Source organism: Girardinichthys multiradiatus, chromosome 7, assembly GCF_021462225.1.
Source record: "Girardinichthys multiradiatus isolate DD_20200921_A chromosome 7, DD_fGirMul_XY1, whole genome shotgun sequence".
NCBI lineage: Eukaryota > Metazoa > Chordata > Actinopteri > Cyprinodontiformes > Goodeidae > Girardinichthys > Girardinichthys multiradiatus.
In genome coordinates, this window is record NC_061800.1 from 48,864,944 (window position 1) to 48,888,603 (window position 23,660).

The following is a 23,660-nucleotide window of genomic DNA, read 5'->3' on the forward strand; positions in this document are numbered from 1 at the left end:
ATAAAATTAGTTAGCTGTGTGACTGTGCAGTTCCAATAATTGTGTTAACTGTCCTTCTTGCCTATATAGAAGGACTCGAGAGTTACTGTTGTAGTACAAGTGAGATTATTACCAGACTTACCAAAGGAATTTGTCTGTGTGTTATTATTCTGTTAGTGATAATACTAAGGTGCATTGCCCTTGGTTTTGTCAGGATCTGCCATTTTGTTCTTTGTGTTTGTTTACTTTTTCCATTTGGTGTTTCTGTTCCTTTTGGTTTAGTAGTTATGTTTATTTACTCCCGCCTGGTACTTCTTAGTTTTGTCACTGTTCCGTCTGTACTTCTTAGTTCTAGTGGAGTGTCCTCACCTTGTCCTTAGATCCCCTTAGTTATTGTTTACTCAGTGGTTTGTTTTCCTTAATAGTAGTTGTTTCCCCAGCCTTATTTCTAGTATAGTTCTGTGTTAGTTCCTCTTTGACTAGGTTCTTGTATTTGATTTTCCAGCAGGTCAGTGCTACTTAGTTCTGTTAGTTCCTTTTCCCCAGGCCTTTTGTTCCCTTCTGTTTATTGTTACTTTATTTTTAGTTTTTACCCAGGATTGTCATTTTAGTAGAATTATCTTTTGTTTAGGCGCTCATGTTTATTTCCTTTCTGTCAGGTCATTAGTTGCTTTCAGTCACTTCGTGTTTTTACATTCCCTGTTAGTGTTTTCCTTTATGTCCTCAGACTACTTTGATAGTTCTTACCTTCCTAATTCTTAATCTTTTGTTGGTTATAGTTTCCCTAGATCTGTTCCCTGAGTTTTGTTATTTAGTCTTTGTTTCCCTGTTAATTAGTCTTCTCAGATTCATTCCCCCTCAGTTCTCTGCAGCTTATCCTCACACCTATTCAGCATTCATCTAATTACTTGCCTCCCTTTCTCATTGGTTCCACATGGCACTTCCCCCAGTTTAAAAGCTCACTGTTTCTCATTTTTATTTGCTGGTTCCTCCCATTAACTAACCTGCTGTTTCCCTGCCGACGTTCTGCACTACCTTGTTGGAAACGTGTAAGTTTTTGGAAACCCTTTTTTCATTAAAAGAAGCACTTTATCTCTAATCATGCAGCTGCACAGTGTCTATCTGCATATTGGTCCAAACTGATCACAAACACTGACAGGTTTGTTTTACTGACCAGTACGGTTCATTAAATTGGTAGTTTTTTTACACATTACCATTTTCCTTGCGTATTTTATTATAATGTTAAGGCTACACTGCACTGACTGCTGTTATATGGTAGGTGATCCTAGTCTTGTTAATGTGATCAGTTGCGCACCCTATTTGTGAGATAGTCGCCCATTTAGTTGCTCATTATCCTTGAGGTCACAAGTGTGTAGTATCCCATAGAGTGTAGGTCAGACAATCTGGGCGCTGTTTGTAGGATTAAAGTGAACAAGCGTTATACACAGTTTAAAGGGTTTCGTCAAAGAAATGTCGTTAAATGCAGAACATTATGCCCGATGCCTGACTCAAACAGAACTTTCTCAGGCCTGTAGGCCTTTAGTTTCACATGAAGTTACGAACAATTAAATGGAAAAGAACAACTTTATTTGTTAAACTTTATTATTCCCACACTGAGCCAGATGCCTTTTCAGTTTTAGACTTGATCAGTCCTTTGGTTTGGAGTATGGCTCAAGTCAAGTCAACTTTATTATCCCAAAGGGGCAATTTGCAGTGCAGACAACAGAGAAAACATAAAACAGCCACACACACAAAAACAAACAAACCAAAAAAAAAAACTAAGTCCTTACAATGTGGACCTGGAACTGAGCAGGCTAATAGTAGCGGGGATGTAGGAGTTTTCAGTCTGTTCGTCTTGCAATATAACATTTTGTATCTGTGAAGGGAAGAGGGAGAATTCTGCCCACAGAGGACGGCTGGGATCAGCCAACATGATCCTAGTTTTCTTTAAGGACCTGGAATTATGAAGGTCACTCAGATCATTAAGAGACTGCAAACCTTGATAATACTTTCATTCTTATTTTTGATGGAAAGTAACCCGTACCAACAAATTAAAGCAAAGGTAAGAACAGATTCAATAAAACATGAATAAAACATTCTCATAAAAAATAAAACAAGAATAACTTCTCATTAAAACACAGCTGACATTAAAAGTACGAAGCTTGCGATGAAAGCTCATACGCTGGTGTGCATTCTTTACCACACAATCTACCTGCGACTCAAAACTTTTCATCAATGAGTACTCCCAGGTATTTATACTGCGGCACCACCTCCACCGTTTGGTCGTTGATCATCACTGGAGAGATCAGTGTGGGGATTTTCCCAAAGTCCATGCACATTTCTCTTGTTTTATTCACATTAATATTTAAAAAGGATTCTTTGCACTAGTTTAAAAAGCCATTGACAAACAACCCATGTTCAGAGATTTCTCTGCTAAGAAGAAACACAATGACAGAATCATCAGCAAATGTAATAACGTGGTGCCATTAGTGTATAAAACAAATGAAAGAGGTGAGAGTACACAGCCCAGAGGAATCCCAGTAGAAGAAAAGAGGTGCTCAGATAAAACAACACTCACTCGGACTTGTCTCCTCCTAGTTAAAAAATCCATCGGGCAAGAAATAAAACCACTATCAATATTAAAAAAAGTTCTTCAATTGTGGAGCTAAAACGTGGTCTAGACTCCCTGACTGAAACAGATTTTATGTCATATCCACGGTGGTTTGTGTGCAGGCTGCAAGCAGGCTGTGTTTTTTCTATACAGGGTGACTGGCAGGTGCTGCTGCACAGGTGTTGCTCATCTGAGAGCAATCAGCTGGGCTTCATATGGAGTGGAAACCCAGATGGAGGCCTCAGCTCGTTTTCTCACTTGGCGTGGTAACAGCTAGACCTCTGCTAGTCTGCAGTCCTGCTCCTAAGCAGATTTTCTCTGACCTCCTTGTTTTCCTCCTTTGGGAGGGATACATCTCCTCCTGCACCTTGACCTTTCATGCATCAAAAGATCCCATCTCCCTGCTCTATAGAGGCAGATGCACACTTTGAAGTAAAGGCAAGCTCTAAAAGTGCTTTTACTTATTGATGCTCACCATGCAGAGCAGTTCCCCTCACAGCTCTGTGTAACCGGACCAACATTCTGCTTCAGATCTTTAACTCGGTTTAGAAACAATCAGAGAAATTCTCCAGGTGCACTTGGGTAGAAAGACACAGCAAACCTTCATCTTCTAAACAGTTTTAGAACTTAAAATGATCCAAAATGCCCCAAATCAGGTTCTGCTGATGGAGATGTTAACAGCTTGGGATATTGTTCCAGAATCTAACCCTGCTTTAAACTTCTCAAGGACTTCCTCCTGGACCTCTCTGCTGGGTTCTTAAGTCTTCATGGTGCTGGTTGTTCTCTGATGTTTTCTGAGGCCATCAACAGCACATCTGCAGCTTCTGGTTGCTGATTGGGTGAACAGCTTGTTCTAGATTTTATGGAGGGGTATCAGAGTAAGATCTAGATCCACATATTTTCCACATTTTTCTTAATCATTTTTGTTCTTCACAGCGGTGACTTACTTTGTGTTGGTCTGTCCAAATAAAACACATTAACGTTTGTGACTGAGATGGAGGTTCAGGTTTATACATTTTCAAGGCACTGTATCGTGCTGTGAAAAAATATTTACCCCCTTATTGATTTCTCATGGATTTGCATGGATCTGCATGGATTTGCATGGATCTGCATGGATTTGCATGGATCTGCATGGATTTGCATGGATCTGCATGGAGCTGCGTGGATCTTCATGGGGCTAAACTTGGACTTTCCCATTTTGACTGCATATCGATCATCCTGCTTAGTGAGGTCATAATAACACCTTCACCTCGACAAGCAACAAGCTGCCAAATCAATAAAGACGCTAAAAGGAATCAGTCTTTATAAATAAAACACAAAGATTCTTTACTGGATGATGATCTAATTGATTTATTTCTGCCTTTCTGTCATCTTAGTATACATTTCTTTATTTATCAAACTGTGTTGTTACTCTGAACCTTTATCCTGTCTTTATCCATCTAAAGACAGATGTAATATTATCATGTTATTATTTTAGAGATGCAGCACTTGTTTCTAGTTATGAAATCTCTCTCTGTGGCACTAAAATATTTGATTCTCTGGTTCTGTTGTGAATCTGGTTCTGTGGAAGTTCTGACACAAAAAAACAAACACATTTTTGTGGATGGACTTTAAGTGCATGTTAATGTCCCATCAGCCTGGCTGAATGCTGTGCTGCTGACTCAACGCTGAAGGAACAGCTGGCGCAGCAGCATGCTCGGTCTGAGCGCATCATTGGCTGCATGATTAAAAAAAACAGGCATGTATGTGAGAGAGAGGACATCTGAACATCCTCTGACTCCGGCTGCTTCACTCCAAGCTGCAACCTGAGACCTGCAGGCTCATCTGGATCTGTTCTGTTGGAGCGGAGCTGCAGAGACATGAACCAGAGCGCAGGAGCGGTGCAGCACACCCGGAGGTTCTCCATGGATGAAAAGGTAAGCTGCTGCTCTTCTTCCTGATTCCATCCATATGGCAGGGTGTAAGCACACCTTCATGCTCTTCTAAAAGTCTCAGAAACGTTTAGCAAACTTTGGAGCTTTGTGATTCAGATGCAAGAATAATATCTGATTCAAATGGGGAACATTGTGCTGGATTCTACTGACATCTGGACTGAGAGGTATAACTTAAGGTTGTGTAGCTGAGCTGGAACATGGGACAGAACATTTGCTGGCGTTCCCTTTGGAACATCTTCTCTGAGTGCTAAATGATTCGTGGGATTCTTCAAGTACTGACAGGTATTACCTTTTAATATTGATCCATTTCTTTTTCATGTGGACTGAAGGAAACTGACTGAAGCTTGAAGTTTATCAAGTAGGTTTGTTGGACAGAAAAGTCTGGCCTGAAGGTGGAGGAACATTTTTGGACCATAGTGATTAGAATCCATCTGATGATTCAGAGATCCAGGCTTCTTTATCAGAGTTGGATGGAAAATAAGTAAGATGATGTGAATTTAATGATACGGATACCTTCAACTCAATGTCTGGAGCAGCTTTTAAAAGAGTAAAAGCTATCAGCGAGAATTGTGTTTACAAGATGGTGCTGCTGTTGCCGACCTTCTGCTGGTCTACTCCTGATAAATGCTGATCCAGAACTCGTTCTTCCTTCAGGCACACAGATTGAAATGTCTTAAATCATCTTGGTCTGTAGATTTCCTGAAGATCTGAAGGTTTTATTTGGACTTTTCTCGAATCTCTTTCCCTATTTTGTATTGATGTGTTCCCAGTTTATCCTGTCTTACCTCCATTTATTTTTCGCTGAAGTTCCAGTTGAAACCAGATATTTACATACACTGTATGAAAAGACACGTCGTCATTTATTCCTCACGTACAATAAATCAGAAGAAAAATTTCCTGTTTCAGCTCGGTAAAGGTTAACTAAATAATTTCTATTTGCTGAAAGTCCAAATGATGAGAGAATGTTTTATTACTTTCTTCAAATTCAGAAATTCACATACAGCAGGCTCACTATAGCCTTAAACAATATGGGATAACCCAGATGATGATGATGTCATGATTCTTTAAGCTTCTGATTGGTTAATTTAAAGCATCTGAGTTAAACAGAGGAACACCTGTAGAAGTATTTTAAGGCAACACCTCAAACTTTCTGCTTCCTTGTGTGACATCATGGAACCAATCTGCAGAAATCAGCCGAGATATCAGGAGAACTACAGACCTCCAACATCCTGGGTCCAATTTTCCAGGTACCTGAAGGTTCCACATTCATCTGTCCAATTATATCCAAGCATAAACAGCATGGAGATGTCCAGCCATCATACGGTTCAGGAAGGAGACGGGTTCTGGTGTGAAGCATCACCAGAACAATATCTGAAGACCTTGTTAAGATGCTGCTGAAGCTGGTAGGAGAGTCATTATCCACAGTAAAACCAGTCCTGGACCAACATGGGCTGAAAGGCCACTCAGAGAGGAAGAAGCCATTACTCAGGGACAGAGACCTTCATTACTGGAGACATGTCCTGTGGTCTGATGAGACTAAACCTGCAGTGTTTGGACATAATGTCCATCGTTACGTTTAGAGGAAAAACAGGGAAGCTGGAAGCCTGAGAACACCATCCTAACTGATGTAATTAAATGCATTTTCTTTTAATGTATGTTTATAGTTAAATATACGTCACACTTTTCAAAATATTTTTTTTTAATTCTACATCAAAATTATTCAGTACTTTGTGTTGGTCTGTGAAATAAAATCCCAATAAAATACTTTGAAATTTGTGGTCAGAATGAAACGAAGTGTGAAAAAGTTAAAGAAATGCATTTTTATTTTTTACTTTTAATACAAACTCCCAAAGCCCCTTGTTTATGTTGTCTTTATGTTGAAGAATCACAGAAACATCAGTTCAACACAGAATTCCAGTGAAGGAAAATCCCCTCTGCGCTTCAGGACACAACAGGGAGAATCCCGGCTTGGCAGTCGGCTGCCAGGGCAGGAAAGATGTGGGAACAGTCAGTCTGTTCGTCGCCCCGACCCGTCCCTGCAGAGACAGCAATATTTCACAGAAACACAGACATATGGAAAACATCTCTGACACCTCCAGAGGTGCTCACACATTCACTCTGCTGTGAAAACTCTGCAGGCGTATCGAAGTTGCTTCTCATGCACGCACAGATGCACAACATGAATTAAACAACAGACCCTTTCTCTGGGGGAGGATCCAAACACAGTAAAGCTGCTTCCTAAAGGGTGAAGGTTTTATTTTTACTGCTTAAACTCTGACGGTTAGCTCAGCAGGTTCTGCTGGGTTTTTCCTTCAGTACCTGGACAAGTGTGGACAGACTGTCAGAAATTCTTCTTTCTTTAAATTCTGTTGTTTTCCACATGATGAACTCACAATAAACAAGAGGATGAACTCTTACACAACCGCTGCCAGCTGCACTGTTGCTCTGCTGAATGTAAGCTTCTTATGACTCTTATGGAGTCATTGTGATTTAAAAAAGGAAAGGCCAACAGCAGAAGGACAACGAGGCTCTCCCGGTATAACAGGAATCTGAACAGAAAACTCAGATCTTTATCCTGTGTGCTTTTCAGGGTCATTAAGAAGGATTCAGCAAAAGTGGAGCCATTAGAAAGAGACATTTTACAACATCCAGTGGAAGACTTCGGACATTTCTCTGGGTGGTTTCCTTTTAGCGCTGGCATCAGTGAAAGAGGTTTCATCAGTGAAGGAACTGAACTTTCTCTGCAGATTTAATGTTTGGTTTGAGAGGAAATCAAAGCAGGGGTGGTAGGCGTAGCTCACTGCCAGACCTGTACAATCATACAATCACTTAATGAGAACCTGTCTAACAACATGAACAAGGCTAAAAACGTTCACAGAGCAGCACATCATGCCCTGATCTAAAGACTTGCTGTAACTGAAGGAACCATAAATTCTGCTCTTTAGCAGAAAATCCTGAACGATAATGTCTGATCATTCAGTTTGTGACCTTAAGCTCCATCTCACTTTGGTTCTGCAGCAGGACAATGATCCTAAAAACAACAGCAGGTCAATATCTGAATAGTTCAAAGACACTAAGTAAAGTTGATGGACTAGCCTAGTCAAAGTCAGGATTAAATGGATTTAGTGGGGAATTACTTTATCACTCAGGGTCAGGTTGAATTGTTCTCTTAATAATAAAATACTCATCTGAGAACATCATTTGTATTTATTTGGGTTATTTTGTCTGATATTAACTTCAGTTTGATTATCTAGAGCATTTAAGTTGGATTAAAAAACAAAAACAAAAGGAACGGTTTGAGGAGCATAGTAATGAGTTTAAGGTGTTGATAGGCTTCCAGATTCTCCAGATCTCAATCTAGTTGAGGATTTTTGGGATGTTCTGAACAAAATAAGTTTAGTCTGTGGAGGTTTTGAAGGAGACACCAGACTTTCACCAGTGTTTGTTAGTTCAATGAATGAATGAATCAATGAATGAGCTACTGACTGCCCAGAATCACCTTGAAGCCGGTGGCATCTTGCAATGTTAACCCTGGAAAACCAGTAAAACAAATATATTGTCGGCTTACTGTCTAAAGTTTACACAGTTCTAATTATTCTGATTTGACGGTTGATTACATTGATGTTGTGATTGGTTTTTGCTCAGAACATCACCTGCAGCAGTGAATTGTGGGTAATATACTTATTTATTTATTATTTGGATCCCCATTAGCTGTCATTAGCTTGACAGCTACTCTTCCTGGGGTCCTTTCTACAGACAGTTTAATTCAATTCATTTTTGTTTTTATTTATATAGCGCCAATTCACAACACATGTCGTCTCAAGGCACTCCGGCAGCTTTCATACTAAAAGTTTGCGGTAGGGAGAAATTATGATTACTCTTATAATTGCCCTGGGCAATCTAAAGCGGCTGATAAACCATGCATCATCATGTACCAGCAGGTCAGTATGATCTCTGAATAAAACGCTACCCCTGACGTCTTTCGTCCTCTAGCTGAGCCAAAGCTGCCATCGCTCCACTATTAGGAATAACTTTAGCAGCTGTTTATGGACATGTGTGATTGTCTCCAGCTTGTCCACCTTAGGAATCATCAAACCTGACTTGTTAGGAATTAATCTGCTGATCCGACATCATTTTATTCTCAGGGAGAATGAAAGTGTCCCTCAGATGATTCTCATTATGTTCCTCAGCGCTCAGACCGATGAGCATTTCCATCTACAGGTGACAGAAACAGAGGAAGTTTCACAGTTTCCATCCAACTGAGGTTGTTTCCATCATTTTCTGAAGTGTGTTACGTTATTGAGGCTGAATGTGATTCAGTTTCATCGTTCTGGTTTAAACCATAAAAGCTCAAAGTCATGAAGAAACCTCAAGTTTGATGCTCCATGAATTAAAACTGAATAGGGTGATATTTGAGTGGATTTAGGGGAGGTTTAGTTCTCTGGAGTTTATTATTGTCGAATGAAAAAGTTTGCGTGCTTCCACACATTTTCACGCAGCATTCATTTTTGTACATGCCAAGTTGTGCATTCACGCCAAGGTTTTTGTGCATACTTGGGGATATGGGAAATTCCCAAGGTTTGCACTGTTAAAGTCCCCAAGAACAATGATGAGAGAGTCTGGATGTTTTTCTTCCACGTCTGTTATCAGCTCAGCCCAATGTTTTTCAGACGTGAAGCCTTGAGGAGATATGTAAGCTCCAAACGGTACAGATGAGGAGAACTCCCTCGGTGAATAAAACGGTTTACATTTAATGATAAATGACTCCAGGTCAGGACTACATGTCTTCTTCAACACTTTGATGTCTCTGCACCAACCTTTGTTTATACAGCAGATTCCGCCTCCTCGGTTTTTCCCCGATAAGTCTGCTCTGAACACCTGAAATACCGGTATCAGAAGGGCACAATCTGGGTGTTCTCACTCACCCAGGTTTCGGTAAATCAGGGGGCGGCAGATCTGTGGAGGTCCCACTTTTTCAGTTTTCTCTGGTGAGGAGAAGCAGTTTTTCATCTTGTTGGCCAGGGAACTCACATTTGCCAGGGGAAGGCAAGGGTGAGTGTAGTCCCCGTTGTCGGAGCTTTGCGAACGCACCAGCTCCTTCCCTCTCCACCGTCTCCAGCGGGATAGCCCATAGAGAGCCGCCGCTCCGCTGGCCAGGACCTCTGTGAAACTTTCGTCAATGAATGATGATAAAAAATTGCCAAGAGAAGACTGTCTGATGTTTAGAAGTTCCTCTCTGCTGAAAGAGACCACCGAATGGTGGCAGAAAGCACCACAAAAACATGCAGAAAACGGGAGAGCAAAGCTCCAAGGCTGCCATCAGCGGCGCCATCTTGGGTCAAACTTCTGAGAAGATTAATGAGTGAGAACCAGCTGTGACCAATCAGGAGAAAGCAGAGCAGGTGGGGCGAAAAACAAGTGATCAACTAACTAATAATAATCACATATTGTAATAAACCAAACTTTTCAGATGTTGGGTCCAGCCATGGATTACAACATTAAAGGCTAGTTTGATCTTTTCTGGAATTTTCTAAATAAATCACAGTAACCTACTTCCAGCACAGTCAGGAACAGAAGCACAGTGGACTTCCTGTGATGTCACTGCTTGAATAAAAGCCCTGCATTCCAATAAACAGACCTCTTCCACACAGGTCCCCAGCAGAGCTGGAAGGAGAGACAGCTAATGTCTCCTTGCTGGCAAGTAGACAAAACTCTTCAACTGGGATCCAAGGTGACTAAGATCACATGCAACACAGTTAAGTAACCATTTGCAATTCAGTTCAGTTTACTTATATAGCGCCAATTCCCAACACATGTCATCTCAAGGCTCTTCACAACAGTCAGGTTCATACATTCCAATTAATCGTAACTATTGAACAGTTCAGTCAGATTCAGTTATTTATTCAAATTGGATAAAAAGTTTTTCTATCTAAGGAAACCCAGCAGATTGCATCCAGTCAGTGACTTGCAGCATTCACTCCTCCTGGATGAGCATGTAGAGACAGTGGACAGTCACTGGCGTTGACTTTGCAGCAATCCCTCATACTGAGCATGCATGTAGCGACAGTGGAGAGGAAAAACTCCCTTTTAACAGGAAGAAACCTCCAGCAGAACCAGAACCAGGCTCAGTGTGAGCGGCCATCTGCCACGACCGACTGGAGGTTTGAGAGAACAGAGCAGAGACACAAAGAGAACAAAGAAGCACTGATCCAGGAGTACTTTCTATGGGAAGGAAAAGTAAATGTTAATGGATGTAGCTCCTTTAGTCGTTTCATCTAGAAAGAAAGAACAGATAAACTCTGAGCCAGTTTTCAAGGTTAGAGTCTGAAAGAGAGCACATAGAGTTAGTTACAGTAGAAGCTCAGTCAGTAGCCATGTCTAGGAGAGAGAAAGGGTTAAACACTAAAAGACAGGGCCATGTGGATCATCTGTAGAAGGTGAGCATAAAGTTGTTGCCAGCAGAAGCTTGGACGATGCCCCTCTCCAGAAAGGTGTTACAGGTAGACACAGAGTCAGGCCAGGTGTAGCTTCTAGGAAGAGAAAAGAGAGAACAAGGTTAAAAGCTGAAATAACAGCAAATAATGCAAAATTGGAGAGTAGTATGAGAATGTAGCGAAGAGGGTGAAAGTGGTCATTATGTCCTCCAGCAGCCTAAGCCTATAGCAACATAACTACAGAGATAGCTCAGGATAAACTAAGCTGCTCTAACTATAAGCTTCATCAAAAAGGAAAGTTTTAAGCCTTAAAAGTAGACAGTTTGTCCATCTAGAGCCCACTGATGGTCATTGTTATACTAAAAACCACAAGGATTGGGATACCTCTCTCTCTCAGACTGATTATAACCATTGGAAAAGAGAAGGGGTCATACAGGTAGCAGAAATGGAGGGTGTGTTTGCACCTCAACCATAACTGAGCCGGTTTAGGCTAAACCTGACTCCCCCTTACTCACACAAGGATGTTTTCAACACCCAGGACAACTTCTCCTCAGCACGGTTCATGTAAGAGGTGGTGTTTGGGCAGAGAAGATTAAAGTTAAATAATCGAAATAATGTTCATTTATTGACGTTTGTTTTTGTTTGCTGCAGTAAGTGCTAGCAGACTAGCACTCAGCTAAGGATGTGTTCTGTGTTTGTGTTTTTAAAGTTAAGGCAAACTTTATTTAAAGGGTGGTTTTTAAACACAGATCGGACATAAAGCGCCGTCCACGCTTATGCATTTCAACCCTTTCATTAGTGGTATTTTAAAGGTATGTGTTTGATTCTGGTAACCAGCTATAAGCTTCTTTTGTTAGCTTTCACTGCTAACGGCTAAGAACATGTTCTCGCCCACTTTATAGTAAGTCAGCCGAAGATCATTTACCCAGAAAGGTATTTAGTTTCCAATCTAGGAAGAATTATTTCCTTAAATATTATTTTACTAAACATGATAACTAACTAAACACAATTAAGACCCATTTATTCAAAAGGTTTGGTTCTTATTCAAAATAATATTTCCTCAAATATTATTTTACTATGTCCTTAATATTTCTTTAAATATTATTTTAATAAATAAAGGCAGCTAATTAAACACTGTTGAGAATTAGTCATCCAGAAGGTTGGTTTTATTCAGCAGATCATTCTTTAAAACATTATCTTATTAAAATAATATTTTATCTGATCTTACATTGTGAATGGTTGTCTAAATGTTGCTGATTATTTTCTAAGTTGGTTCCAAGACTAACTTAACTTCACTTCCAGATTCTTCAAGATAATCCTTGGTTCTCAATCATAAACATTGCATGGTAATGTTGCATCACTCTTTTGGTCATAATTATCAATCATCTTTAATCAACTTGTTTATATTGTACATAGTCCATTAATCTTCATTATTCTTTAATTCTGTTTGGTAGTTTAGTTGGATTGTTTTAGCAAAGTAAAGAGTTTGTTGATTGAAATATGTTCCACAGTCCAAAAGCATGTTGGGTTAACTGAAAGCTCAAAATCGAGGCATGTGACTTCGCCTGGTACGGCGGAGCCGGGGTCCCACCCTGGAGCCAGGCCTGGGGTCGGGACTTGTCAAAGAGGCCTTGGTGGCTGGGTTGCTCGTCGCCAAGCCCAGATGAGGGACGTGGGGCCATCCCCCAGTGGGCCCGGATGCTTAGGCTGGCTCTAGGAACGTGGAATGTCACCTTGCTGAGAGGACGGGAGCCTGAGCTTGTGCTTGTGCGGGAGGTCAAGAGATATCGACTAGAAATAGTCGGGCTTATCTCCACGCACAGCGTGGGGTCTGAAACCCAGCTCCTCGAGATAGAGGTTGGACTCTCTTCCACTCTGGAGCTCGCTGCCTCTCTCCCGCAGGGTGGGCTTGCTTGTTGCCCCCCAGCTCAGCCGTCTCATGTTGGGGTTTACCTCTCGTCTGGGGACATTATCGGGCAGTGGAAGGAGTACTTTGAGGATCTCCTCAATCCTGCCATCATGCATTCCCTGGTGGAAGCAGAAGCTGGGGACTCGGGGTTGGACTCTTTCATCACCCAGAATGAAGTCACAGAGGTGGTTAAAAAGCCCCACGGTGGCCTTGCAGACCAGGGTGGTGGCCCCCCTTCATAAGAAGGGTGACCAGAGGGTGTGTTCCAACTACAGGAGGATCACACTCCTCAGCCTCCCTGGTAAGGCCTACGCCAGGGTATTGGAGAGGAGAGTCCGACCGATAGTCGAACCTCGGCTTCAGGAGGAGCAGTGTGGTTTTCGTCCCGGCCGTGGAACACTGGACCAGCTCTATACCTTCTACAGGGTTCTCGAGGGTTCATGGGAGTTTGCCCAACCGGTTCACATGTGTTTTGTGCACCTGGAGAAGGCATTCGACTGTGTCCCTCATGGTGCCCTGTGGGGGTGCTCCAGCAGTATGGAATCGGGGGCCCTTTACTAGGGGCCATCCGGTCTCTGTACAAGCAGAGTGGGAGTTTGGTTTGCATTGCCGGCACTGTCTGTGCATGTTGGACTCGGGCAGGGCTGCCCTTTGTCACCGGTCCTGTTCATAACTTTTATGGACAGGATTTCTAGGCACAGCCAAGGGCCGGAGGGGGTCGGGTTTGGGGACCAGTGGATTTTGTCTCTTCTTTTTGCAGATGACATGGTTCTGCTGGCCCCCTCTAGTCAAGACCTACAGCATGTACTGGGACGGTTCGCAGCCGAGTGTGAAGTGGCTGGGATGAATATCAGCTTCTCCAAGTCCGAGGCCATGGTTCTTGACCAGAAAAGGATGATTTGTCCTCTTCAGGTTGGAGGGAGTTCCTGCCTCAAGCGGAGATGGGGTGAGGAGCTCGGCCATCCGGGAGGAGCTCGGAGTAGAGCTGCTGCTCCTCCATATCGAGAGGAGCCATTTGAGGTGGCTTGGGGCATCTATACCAGATGCCTCCTAAACGTTTCCCTCGGGAGGTGTTCCAGGCACGTCCCACCGGGAGGAGACCGAGTGGACGGCCCAGGACACGCTGGAGGGACTATGTCTCTCGAGGAGGTGTCTGGGGAGAGGGACGTCTGGGCGTCTCTACTGAGTCTCCTGCCCCTGCGACCCGGTCCCGGATGAAGCTAAGGGGCTAGAAGCAGAACGCAGCGCTAACAGAATAAGTAGAATATTAGTGCTGAGAAAATGGCGGATATGCGAAATTGATCACCCAGAAGTCCATGACTTTATTTAGGTGTTCAGCAGCAAATACTGTGATGTAACAGTTGGAAAAAAACGTAACAGAGGATAGAGAGAACTGAACAGAGTGAAAAATATGACCTTAACAGAATAGAAAGATAGTTACGCAGCACCTGGAGGGACTAAATTAAACTTTGCTGCCCTGCTACACACTCCAAGTACACAAGAAAATATATTTAACATATAAAATAGTAGATTTTGCATGATATAGCCCCTTTAAACCTGCAGAAACCACCATGTATCTGAGAGGAATTACATGAAATTGGATTTCTAAATGAATTTGTGGTTTTAATTGATTTATTCAGACATAAAAAACGTATTAACTTAAAAATCAACCAACTTGTTTTATAATTACTCTATGATGCACCAGGATAAACCAGACCAAGAACATCTAGGCCTAATCCTAACTGACTCTTAATGCAGCCTGATAAATATGTTGTCTGGCTCGCAGTTGTCCTCACCGGTCATTGGCATTACTTGGGACAAAGTCTCATGTTTCCATTGATTGGTTAAAAGCATCACTTCCTGTGTCGTCCACCCAAGCTTCTTGGCCAGTGTTGATCTGGGCTGAGGGCCGAGGGCTTTTTGGGCCTCTGTCTGATTGTTCCTGGACATGATGTAGGGAGACCAGAGTATGCAGATGTGTCACTTATGGGCAAGACCCCTGCAAGCTGGAGCATGCGTATCTCTATGGTGTGCAGGGTGTGCAGATGTTGCTCTACACAGACCAACTCAGAATTCAAGGTTCTGGTATGTTGCGGTCAGAGGAGACTCTGGACATGCTTCCACTTCAGCCATGCTGCATTGACATTTGGATTGCTTTTGTTAATGATGATGCACCAATGCTGAAATATTAATTTCCAGCGCTCGTTAATTAATGTCTGAGCATCTGAGTAGCCATCATTCCTCAGCTCTCTGACATGGAGATGAGAACAGAACCAAAGTCAGAGTATTTATGAGCAGGAAGAGATTATTTCAGCTCATAAATAACCAGCACTGAGATCACTGACCATCTGTACCAGCTTTGAATACCTACATACTGATGGCGTCTGCCTCCTTCTTTGCTTTATAAAGCAGTTCAAGCTCAGTTCAACATCAGTGAACATCTCAGTAGGATTTAGGTCTGGACTTTGGCTAGACAGTTCTAACACATGAATCTGTTTTGATCTAAACCATCCATTGTATCTCTGACTGCATGTTTAGGGTTGTTGTCCTGCTGGAAGGTGAGTCTTCTACAGCCTTTAACAGGTTTTCTTCCAGGATGGTCCTGGATTTAGCTCCATCTGTCATCACTTCAACTCTGACCTGTCTCTGATGAAGAAAAGCATCCCCACAGCATCATGCTGTCACCACCATGTGTCACAGAGGGGATGGTGTGTTCAGGGGGATGTGCAGTGTAGGCACACAGAGGGACTCTGCTCATTTTGGTGATTTCTGAAGGAGATTGCTGGCACTGGATGTCTGAAAGCAAATATTTCAGGACAATTTTTGTGAAAAGGATTTGAAATTGGTCACATAGCTCTGCTGTCTGGTCACCAGCAGACCTAACAAATTACTCAGAACGTATGAGAAATGTTAAAAGCCATGCATCCTTTCCTTCCACTTCATAGGTTTGCACTACTCACTAACCTACCACCTGGGTAAGGGATAGTTTTCCTTCACATAGAGCTTTACATGTAACCCAAAAGGGTCCATTCTGGTCTCCTCTCAGAAGAGCACCTTCTCCCTTCTTCTCCATGTCTGTTGTGTCTCCTACAAAGCTTGTGACACACTGCAAACATGATTTCTTCGGACTTTCTTCTTGCAGCTCTTCCATAGAGATCAGATGTGGACATTGCACACAATTAATAGACAGCAGATCCTATTTATTGATTAGGTTACTTCTGAAAGCAATGGTGAACTGGGTTTTGTTTCCGGGTTTCAAAGTAAGGGAGCAGAAAACAAATGTACATTAAGTTTTTCTGATTTTATTTATAAAAACTGTGCAAATCATGAATCCGTTTTATTCCACCTCACAGCTCTGCTCCTCTTTGTGATGATGCCGCAGAAAACCCCAAAAAATCCCGATGTTTGTGGTTATACACGATGTGCATGTGTTGGTGTTGTACCTCAACTGCTCTGATCAGTCATGTCTGGTTCTCATCAGCCCTCCTAGTCTGTCAGTTTCCTCACCTCCCAGCTTGATGATTCTGCTCACCTTTGCTCGTTCTCCTGTGTCTGTATCCTCCATGTCCAGTTTACTGCGCTCAGGTTCCAGAATTTATCTCCTCCATTGCCTCCAAGTCCATTTCAAAAATAAGCTGTGATTATCATGAAACATAATCCTGAAACAGGAGGAACTAGAGGAGATAAATAAACTACACCACAAAGAATCTGTGGACACATTTGGCTCCGTTCTTTTTAGTCAACCTCATTGATTTTTACCTGCTTCATAGATTGAGGTCCTGAGTGAGAAAAACTCAAATATATTCATAAAGGAAGAATCCCTTATGGTTTCAAACCAAAGCAGCTTCCGTCAGCAGAAGCTTTGATCCAGAATTAGCTGCAGCTGGTTGGATGTGGGGAGGAGAACCGGACCTGCTCCAGATTTGATTCAGGTGTTGGATACAGGTCTCAGTCCTGGGGTGTCAGGCCTCCCTACTCTCCATACTGTCTCCATGCTGACATTTAAAATTGTAATAATTCACCCAGGTTTAGCACAACTTGACAGCTGCATGAAAACTATTTTTTCATGCAGCAGTAAAAACTGCATCCCATAATTCCCATTATTCCCTGTATTTTCCTGGAACAGGATTATGGATCGTCTGACGTCTTTCATCCATATTTATGCATCTTCACCCCTCAGTTGAAACCCTTTTTCACGGCTATATGCGTTTAGAAATGGTATTCTGCTCTGAAGCGTTCCAGGTGGCTGACAAACAAACCAAAAGCAACAGCGCTACTTATACATGTGGCATACATAAACCAACATGCAGCTAATATTTTATTGGAAACCTGTCAGTTATGATTAGACCTAATAAGATACGGCTGTTTGCTCAGCTTCCTGGTTACTCACCGGAGAAATTTAAATAAAAGCAGCCAGTGGAGCAGAGATGCTTCCCCTCTGTTTGTTAACAGCAACCATCAGCCCGTGACAGGTGATTCTCAGAGAACAGCTGCTGTTTCTGCCGCTGCAAAACAAAAACCTGAGGACGGCTTCCATAGCAACACTGAAATGAGAAATGCTGTTTGAACAAATTGCAGTGTAGACACTAAAGAGCATACAAGCCCAGAAACAAATGATGTTAAGAAGGAAAAGTGACTGGGAACGAAATGGAAAAAAATAGCTTTAGCCTTTTCTCCTGGTGACATTTTAATGTTTATTTTTGGTGGGGTCCTCAGGGAATGCAGATACAAAATGCTCTTAGTGCTGTGAAGACTCAGTAAGGGAGTAAAAATACCAGCAAACAACAATGGAGCAGCTTTATACAGAGCAAGGATAGAAAGCTGAATGTGTTCAGCATGAAAAAGCATTTGGCTTCCAACATTAACATTCTAACCTTTATCTACGTGGAAAATGTACAACACTGATGACTTAAAGTTGATGATGTGGTGAAAGGTTGTAAAATATAGCAAGAACTCTGAAGCTGTGTTGTAGATTTTATTAATCCAATTTTATTAATCTATATTCTTATTAAATCACATCACTGTAGCATTGATATCCAAGGTAAACAATATTAATGTGTGTAAAGAAATTAGCCTCATCATCTATCAAAAATCAGTCAGAAGGATCCATTTTTTCCTTTCCACTGAACCACATATTATTATAAATGTATTACAAATACAATTAATCAGGAGATTTCTGAATATTTCACAGAATAAGATTTATTTAGGACCGATCAAAGATAGGTAACTTAAGAAAAACAACAAAAACTGATAATTAACTTGATCAATAATAATTTTTTTATTACTCACACTAAGGTCTATTTAACAGTGATATAAAGGTGACTTATTTTACTTCCTTTTAAACATTTGGGATAGGTCTGTGACAATACAAAACATGTTAATTACATTCTTTGCACAAAATCATTCTCAGATAGTGAGATTTCACCTCCTCGGTTTCACCTTTTTTGAGCTCCTTTCAGAATGAGTTTTAGGGTTCTGTCACTTTTATGCAAATTAGCTGTATAAGTGATCCTCGACTGGAAATCACGTGGGTGGAGCTCCGCTTCAGTTGCAAGTCAGAGGCGGGACTCGGCTAACATTGCTAGGTGCCACAGTAATTCTGATGTCACAATTACACAGCTTTTGAAACCTCGCATTTGCTAGAAAAAATAAAACATTCATTTGTAGCAAAAAAACCAACAAAAAACAGCTGAATGTGGTTTTTAGTGTTTGGACTGTTTTTAGAAGCCTTAGAGACCCAAATGGAAACATAAAAACGAGCAAACAGTGAACTTCACATACTTTAATTAAGTTAGAAGCCACACCCAAACAAACAAACTATCACTAACTCTAAAAGGATTTTTTTGTAATTAAGAAATAGAACATTTAAAATATCAACGCTGATTAAAAGTTCAAGTTTTATCAAATGTTCACTGATTACTCAGGAGACAGGAGTTTTATTTCCTATTTCTAGATTCCGATAGACAAACATTAACAATTAACAACTAATTGCTGGGAAGGTGATCAATCCTCACTCTGCTCCAGCTGAGCTCACTGGTTCTTTCTCCCATCTGAGTCCTGGAACCTCAGCAGCTCACCAGCAGCCAGAACTGATCAATCAATCAGGGGAGGACTTGGAAAAATATGAGAGATATGTTGTGTTAGACAGCCAGTAATAAAAATGTATTTTGTTTGTTGTCTTTAGACTCAAGAAGACCAACATTTAAACAATATGTTACTGTAGACATAACCTCTGTCTCATGACGAAGGTTGTCTTCAAATGCAAACATGTACAGAGACAAGGTCACATTCAGAAACATTCTGCACACATTTATCAGTGAATTTCTAAATGAGCAAAATAAGATTATTTATAATAACTTTGAAATATACTGGCAGGCGTTCAGAGTAAAATGTTCTTTTGAGCACTGTGTCCGCTGAGATCATTAAAACGTTCATATGTTGGAGTTCCTAGGCAGCCATCTGTGAGGGATTAAAGGTTGTTATCACCAGGTCTAATTGTCTGTCAAGGAGATCTGGTAGTGACCTAGAAGAAAACAGTTAACTGTGGTAAAAGGTCACATCAGATGTGTTCTGTGGTACAAAGCCACATGAGTTATCTTCTGCAGGTAAGATATTAACTGCTCATAACTTTCTAACAGAACCCCACAAGTTCTGAACTATTGCTTGAACCTAATATGCTCATCTTTTATTAGGGAAGAAAATCCAGTTAGACACAGAAAGGCCCTGGCTGGTATTTGAACCTAGAACCTGCTAGCCGTGCTGTAACAGAGTACTTCAGTCATAAAAATAACTTTTCTAGTGTATTAAAGCCTAAATTTGTGAGAGGTTTAAAAACAGATCATTAATGAGTTGGTGATAAATTGGACTCAAATTCTGACTTTCATGAAGGTAATCACTTCATTAACTTCATTTTAACTCCTAAGTCTCGTTCATCTTCGGTGTTCTCCTGCAGATATTTGCAGTCTGGCGTTTGGCCCATTAGCCTTTCTTATCCTTTCTTATCAGTTTAACACAAACACACACACTATAACACGAAAGCATTGATTTAATGTCTGTCAGCTCCAGAAAGCTTCAGACACCATCTGTGTTCTCCTTGTTCCACTTTGTCCTTCACTGCTCCTTCTGTGAGTCATTCTTAATCTGTGCAGCTTTTCTGTATCTACAGTATATCTGCTTGAGGGACCTTTCTGTTTGCAGTTTATATCAGAGTTAAGCCTTACAGGGTTTTCATGTTTAATCTGCTAGATTGGACATCCTCAAGAGTGAGAAGATGATGGTGAAAATGATGTGTGTGACTGACAGAAGAGATGTGAGGTGGAGGTGAAGAAGGGCCTGGAGAGCAGGTCTTTTAGTGTGGTGCAGCACTGTCTCATTATACTAATCCCCCATAGAGAGAGAAGCATGCACAAGGCTGGAATAAATTCTCAGGAGACTGGATTTCCTCTTTGTGTGACAATATGTGCTGAAAAGAGGAAAAATATAAATATATACTCATTGTTTGCTTCCCTCTAACTTTATTTATTTAGAAAAAAACATATTCATACCTCTTATGTCTGATTTATTTATATTCATCTTCCAAGCACTTTCTTTAAATGTCCTGATTAATAGTTCTAACTTTTTTCTTTGGACTTTAGCTGCATTTCACGTTTTCAGTCATGTACCTGGTCATTTTCTGAGGAATCTTTGGAATGGTTTAGCTCTGACCTGAATCCTTCAGGCACAGCAAAGGCCCCAGTACTGAAAGGACTGACCAGATAACTCTGCAAAGAATCTAAATTTAATTTATCCTTTAGAGTCTTTGTTGCCAGGAGTCTGTCCCTCTGACACTATTTGTTCCCGGTCTTTAGTTGAATCCAAGAGAACTCAGAGTAATGGTTGGGTGGAGTGGAGTAATGAGGATGCTGTTCTGGTAGTCATGCATAGGAAGGATCGCCTACAGTTGGACCATAACCAAAAGAACAAAATGCAGATAAAGATCTCCTGCCCCTCCACATCGAAAGAAGTTAACTGGGTAAACTGGGGGTTTTCTAGGCACGTCTCACTGGGACAAGACTAAAGACAGATCCACAGCTGTCTGGGTTTAATACAATTCAGTTCAATTCAGTTTATTTATATAACGCCAATTTACAACATCTCATCTCAAGGCACTTCATAAAGCCAGTTCAGTCCTATCATACAGATTCCCAGTCAGGTTCATACATTGCAATTAATCCCAACTATCAAACAGAGCAATCAGATTCAGTTTGTTATTCAAATTGGTTAAACGTTTTTCTATCTAAGGAAACCCAGCAGATTGCATCCAGTTAGTGACTTGCAGCATTCACTCCTCCTGGGTGAGCATGTAGAGACAGTGGACAGAAAAAACATCACTTTCCATCGTGTTCACCGGCTCGGAGATAAGAAGCCCAATCACAACCAACCTCGGCCAATTGTAGCAAAGTTCGAGCACTACAAGCAAAAAGAGCAGGTCAGAAGTTGGGGCAGAGAGCTGTGGGAAACGAACATTAGCATTAATGACCAGTTTCCAAAGGAGATCCTCGATCGGAGGCAAGTTTTATTCCCAATCAGGAAGAAATATATCACTGAAGGCACCAGGGCTGCAGTGGCTGTAGATAAACTTTATGTCAATGGTCAGTTGATCAGGGACCGGAAGATCACTCTGTGGCTTTCTTAGGAGCAACAGCAGGTTAACCTAAAACACGTAACAGTGGTTGGATTAAAAGGTTTGATAACTGGCAGTTTAGCAAGAGGCCAGGAACCACGTGGAGCAGACGAATCCATGATGATGACGACACCTCCAGATTTCAAACTCTGTTTCTTTTGATTCCACTTCTGTCTTTCTTGCAGTAGTGGCAGGTACTCTCTGATCCAACCTTTCCAAAACAAATCAGAGATATATTGAACTTGTCTCCAACGACGTTTCACATACATATCGGAGGGTTCAAATAGCCCAGGTGGTAAGGCAGGTTTTCCCTTTAACAGAAGAAGATGATTTGGCGTGAGAGGCTCCAAGTCATTTGGGTCATCAAACAGCTTTGTAATTGGACGATCATTCAAAATGGCTTCTACTTCACACATAACAGTATGAAGTCCATCGTCATTCAATGTCTGCTGGCATAGAACTGAGTTGAGGATTCGCCTTATCAGACGTATCATACGTTCCCACACTCCACCATCGTGGGATCCTGCTGGTGGATTGATACTCCATTCAACTCCAGTTGAAATCAGAGTGTCTTGAATTCGCTTATGATCCAATGCAACAAGAGCTTTTCTCAACTGTCTTTTGGCTCCAACAAAATTGGTTCCATTGTCTGACCTGATATGGACAACTTGACACCTCCTGCTGATGAACTGACGTATTGCATTGATGCAGGCATCTGTCTGAAGCGAGTTTGCTACCTCCAAATGTATCGCTCTACTCGCCATGCAGGTAAATATCACTCCGTAACATTTGCATATTTTTCTGCCTTGCTTGATTTTGAAAGTTCCAAAATAATCCACTCCAACATTTGTAAATGGAGGCAAATCTGGAACAATTCTTTCTTTTGGAAGATCCGCCATCTATTGCTTCAACACTCTCCCATTAAAGCATCTGCAAATACTACAATCAGATATGATTTTCCTTACAGCTGCATTTGCATTGGTAATCCAATACTTCCTCCGAAGAGTTGACAGAGTATGGTTTCGTCCACTGTGTCCCAATAACTGATGGATATATTTAAGAATAAGGCTGGAGATATACTGATCCTCAGAGAGGATAAGAGGGTGTTTTTCCTCCATTAGCGTTGCTCCCTTACTTAACCTTCCTCCAACTCTTAACAGCCCATTATCCAAAATAGGATCCAGTTTGTAGATGGAACTTTGTCTGCTTACTGCTCCACTCTTTGATAGCAAGGAGGAAATTTCATTTTCGAACCTTCGCTGCTGACAATAACGTATGATGGTCAACTCAGCTTCCTTAAGCTCTTTAGCCGTTAGAGAGCTACTTCTTGATGTTGCTGAGGCCTTTTGTTTTACCATTTGCCCACCATTTAGATCAGGGTCCCTCCCACCATTTTGTTGACGACTGAGCTGCAGCAAATATGTTTTCAGCCTGAGAAACCAGGCAACAGAAACCTTGAGTTTCCGCCATTCTGAAAAATAATTCATGAGCCGATCAATAGTGTTTGCTGGAACAGTAGTAGTGGAATTTACCAAAACATCCCTTTTTAGCTCTGGATCATCATAGTCCACCTTATCAACAACAGAATTTTCTGACCAGTATTCCTCAGATTTCCAAAGAAAACTGGGACCCTCAATCCAGCTATGATTTAAAAGAAAATTGGGCACTCTCATTCCCCTTGATGCAGCATCAGCTGGGTTGTCATTGGAACCAACATGTCTCCATTGGGAGGGACTTGAAATCTCTCTTATGGTAGAGATTCTATTGGCAACAAACGTGTGGAAACGTTTATCGTCATTATTGATGTATTTCAGAACTGATGTACTGTCTGTCCAAAACACAGATTCATCCAGCTGCATTTGAAGCTCTGCCGGTAGCATCACATCCACTCTGGCAGCCAAAACTGCAGCTGTAAGTTCCAATTGTGGGATCGTCACAGCTTTTAAAGGTGTAACTCTGGCCTTGCCCAATAAGAAAGCAACATGAATATGATCTCTGTTGTCTTTCAACCTGATGTATGTTACAGTCCCATAGCCCTCTTTACTGGCATCACCGAAATGATGTAATTGGCTATGCATGAAGTCCCCAAAATCCTTAGGCTTCATACATCTAGCCACCTGGAAAGACGCGA

The 23,660-nt window shown here is 41.5% G+C and overlaps 1 protein-coding gene across 1 annotated transcript in view; it reads left to right on the forward strand.

Moving 5' to 3' along the window:
* The first annotated feature begins 960 nt into the window (after positions 1 to 960).
* LOC124871881 (inactive dipeptidyl peptidase 10-like) overlaps positions 961 to 23,660 on the forward strand; it is a 168,440-nt gene continuing 145,740 nt past the window's right edge. Inside the window, exons 1-2 of the mRNA XM_047371498.1 lie at positions 961 to 1,028; positions 4,227 to 4,506. Of these exons, the coding sequence (XP_047227454.1) occupies positions 4,450 to 4,506 (57 nt within the window). The 5' untranslated portion in view covers positions 961 to 1,028; positions 4,227 to 4,449. The remainder of the gene's footprint in view (positions 1,029 to 4,226; positions 4,507 to 23,660) is intronic.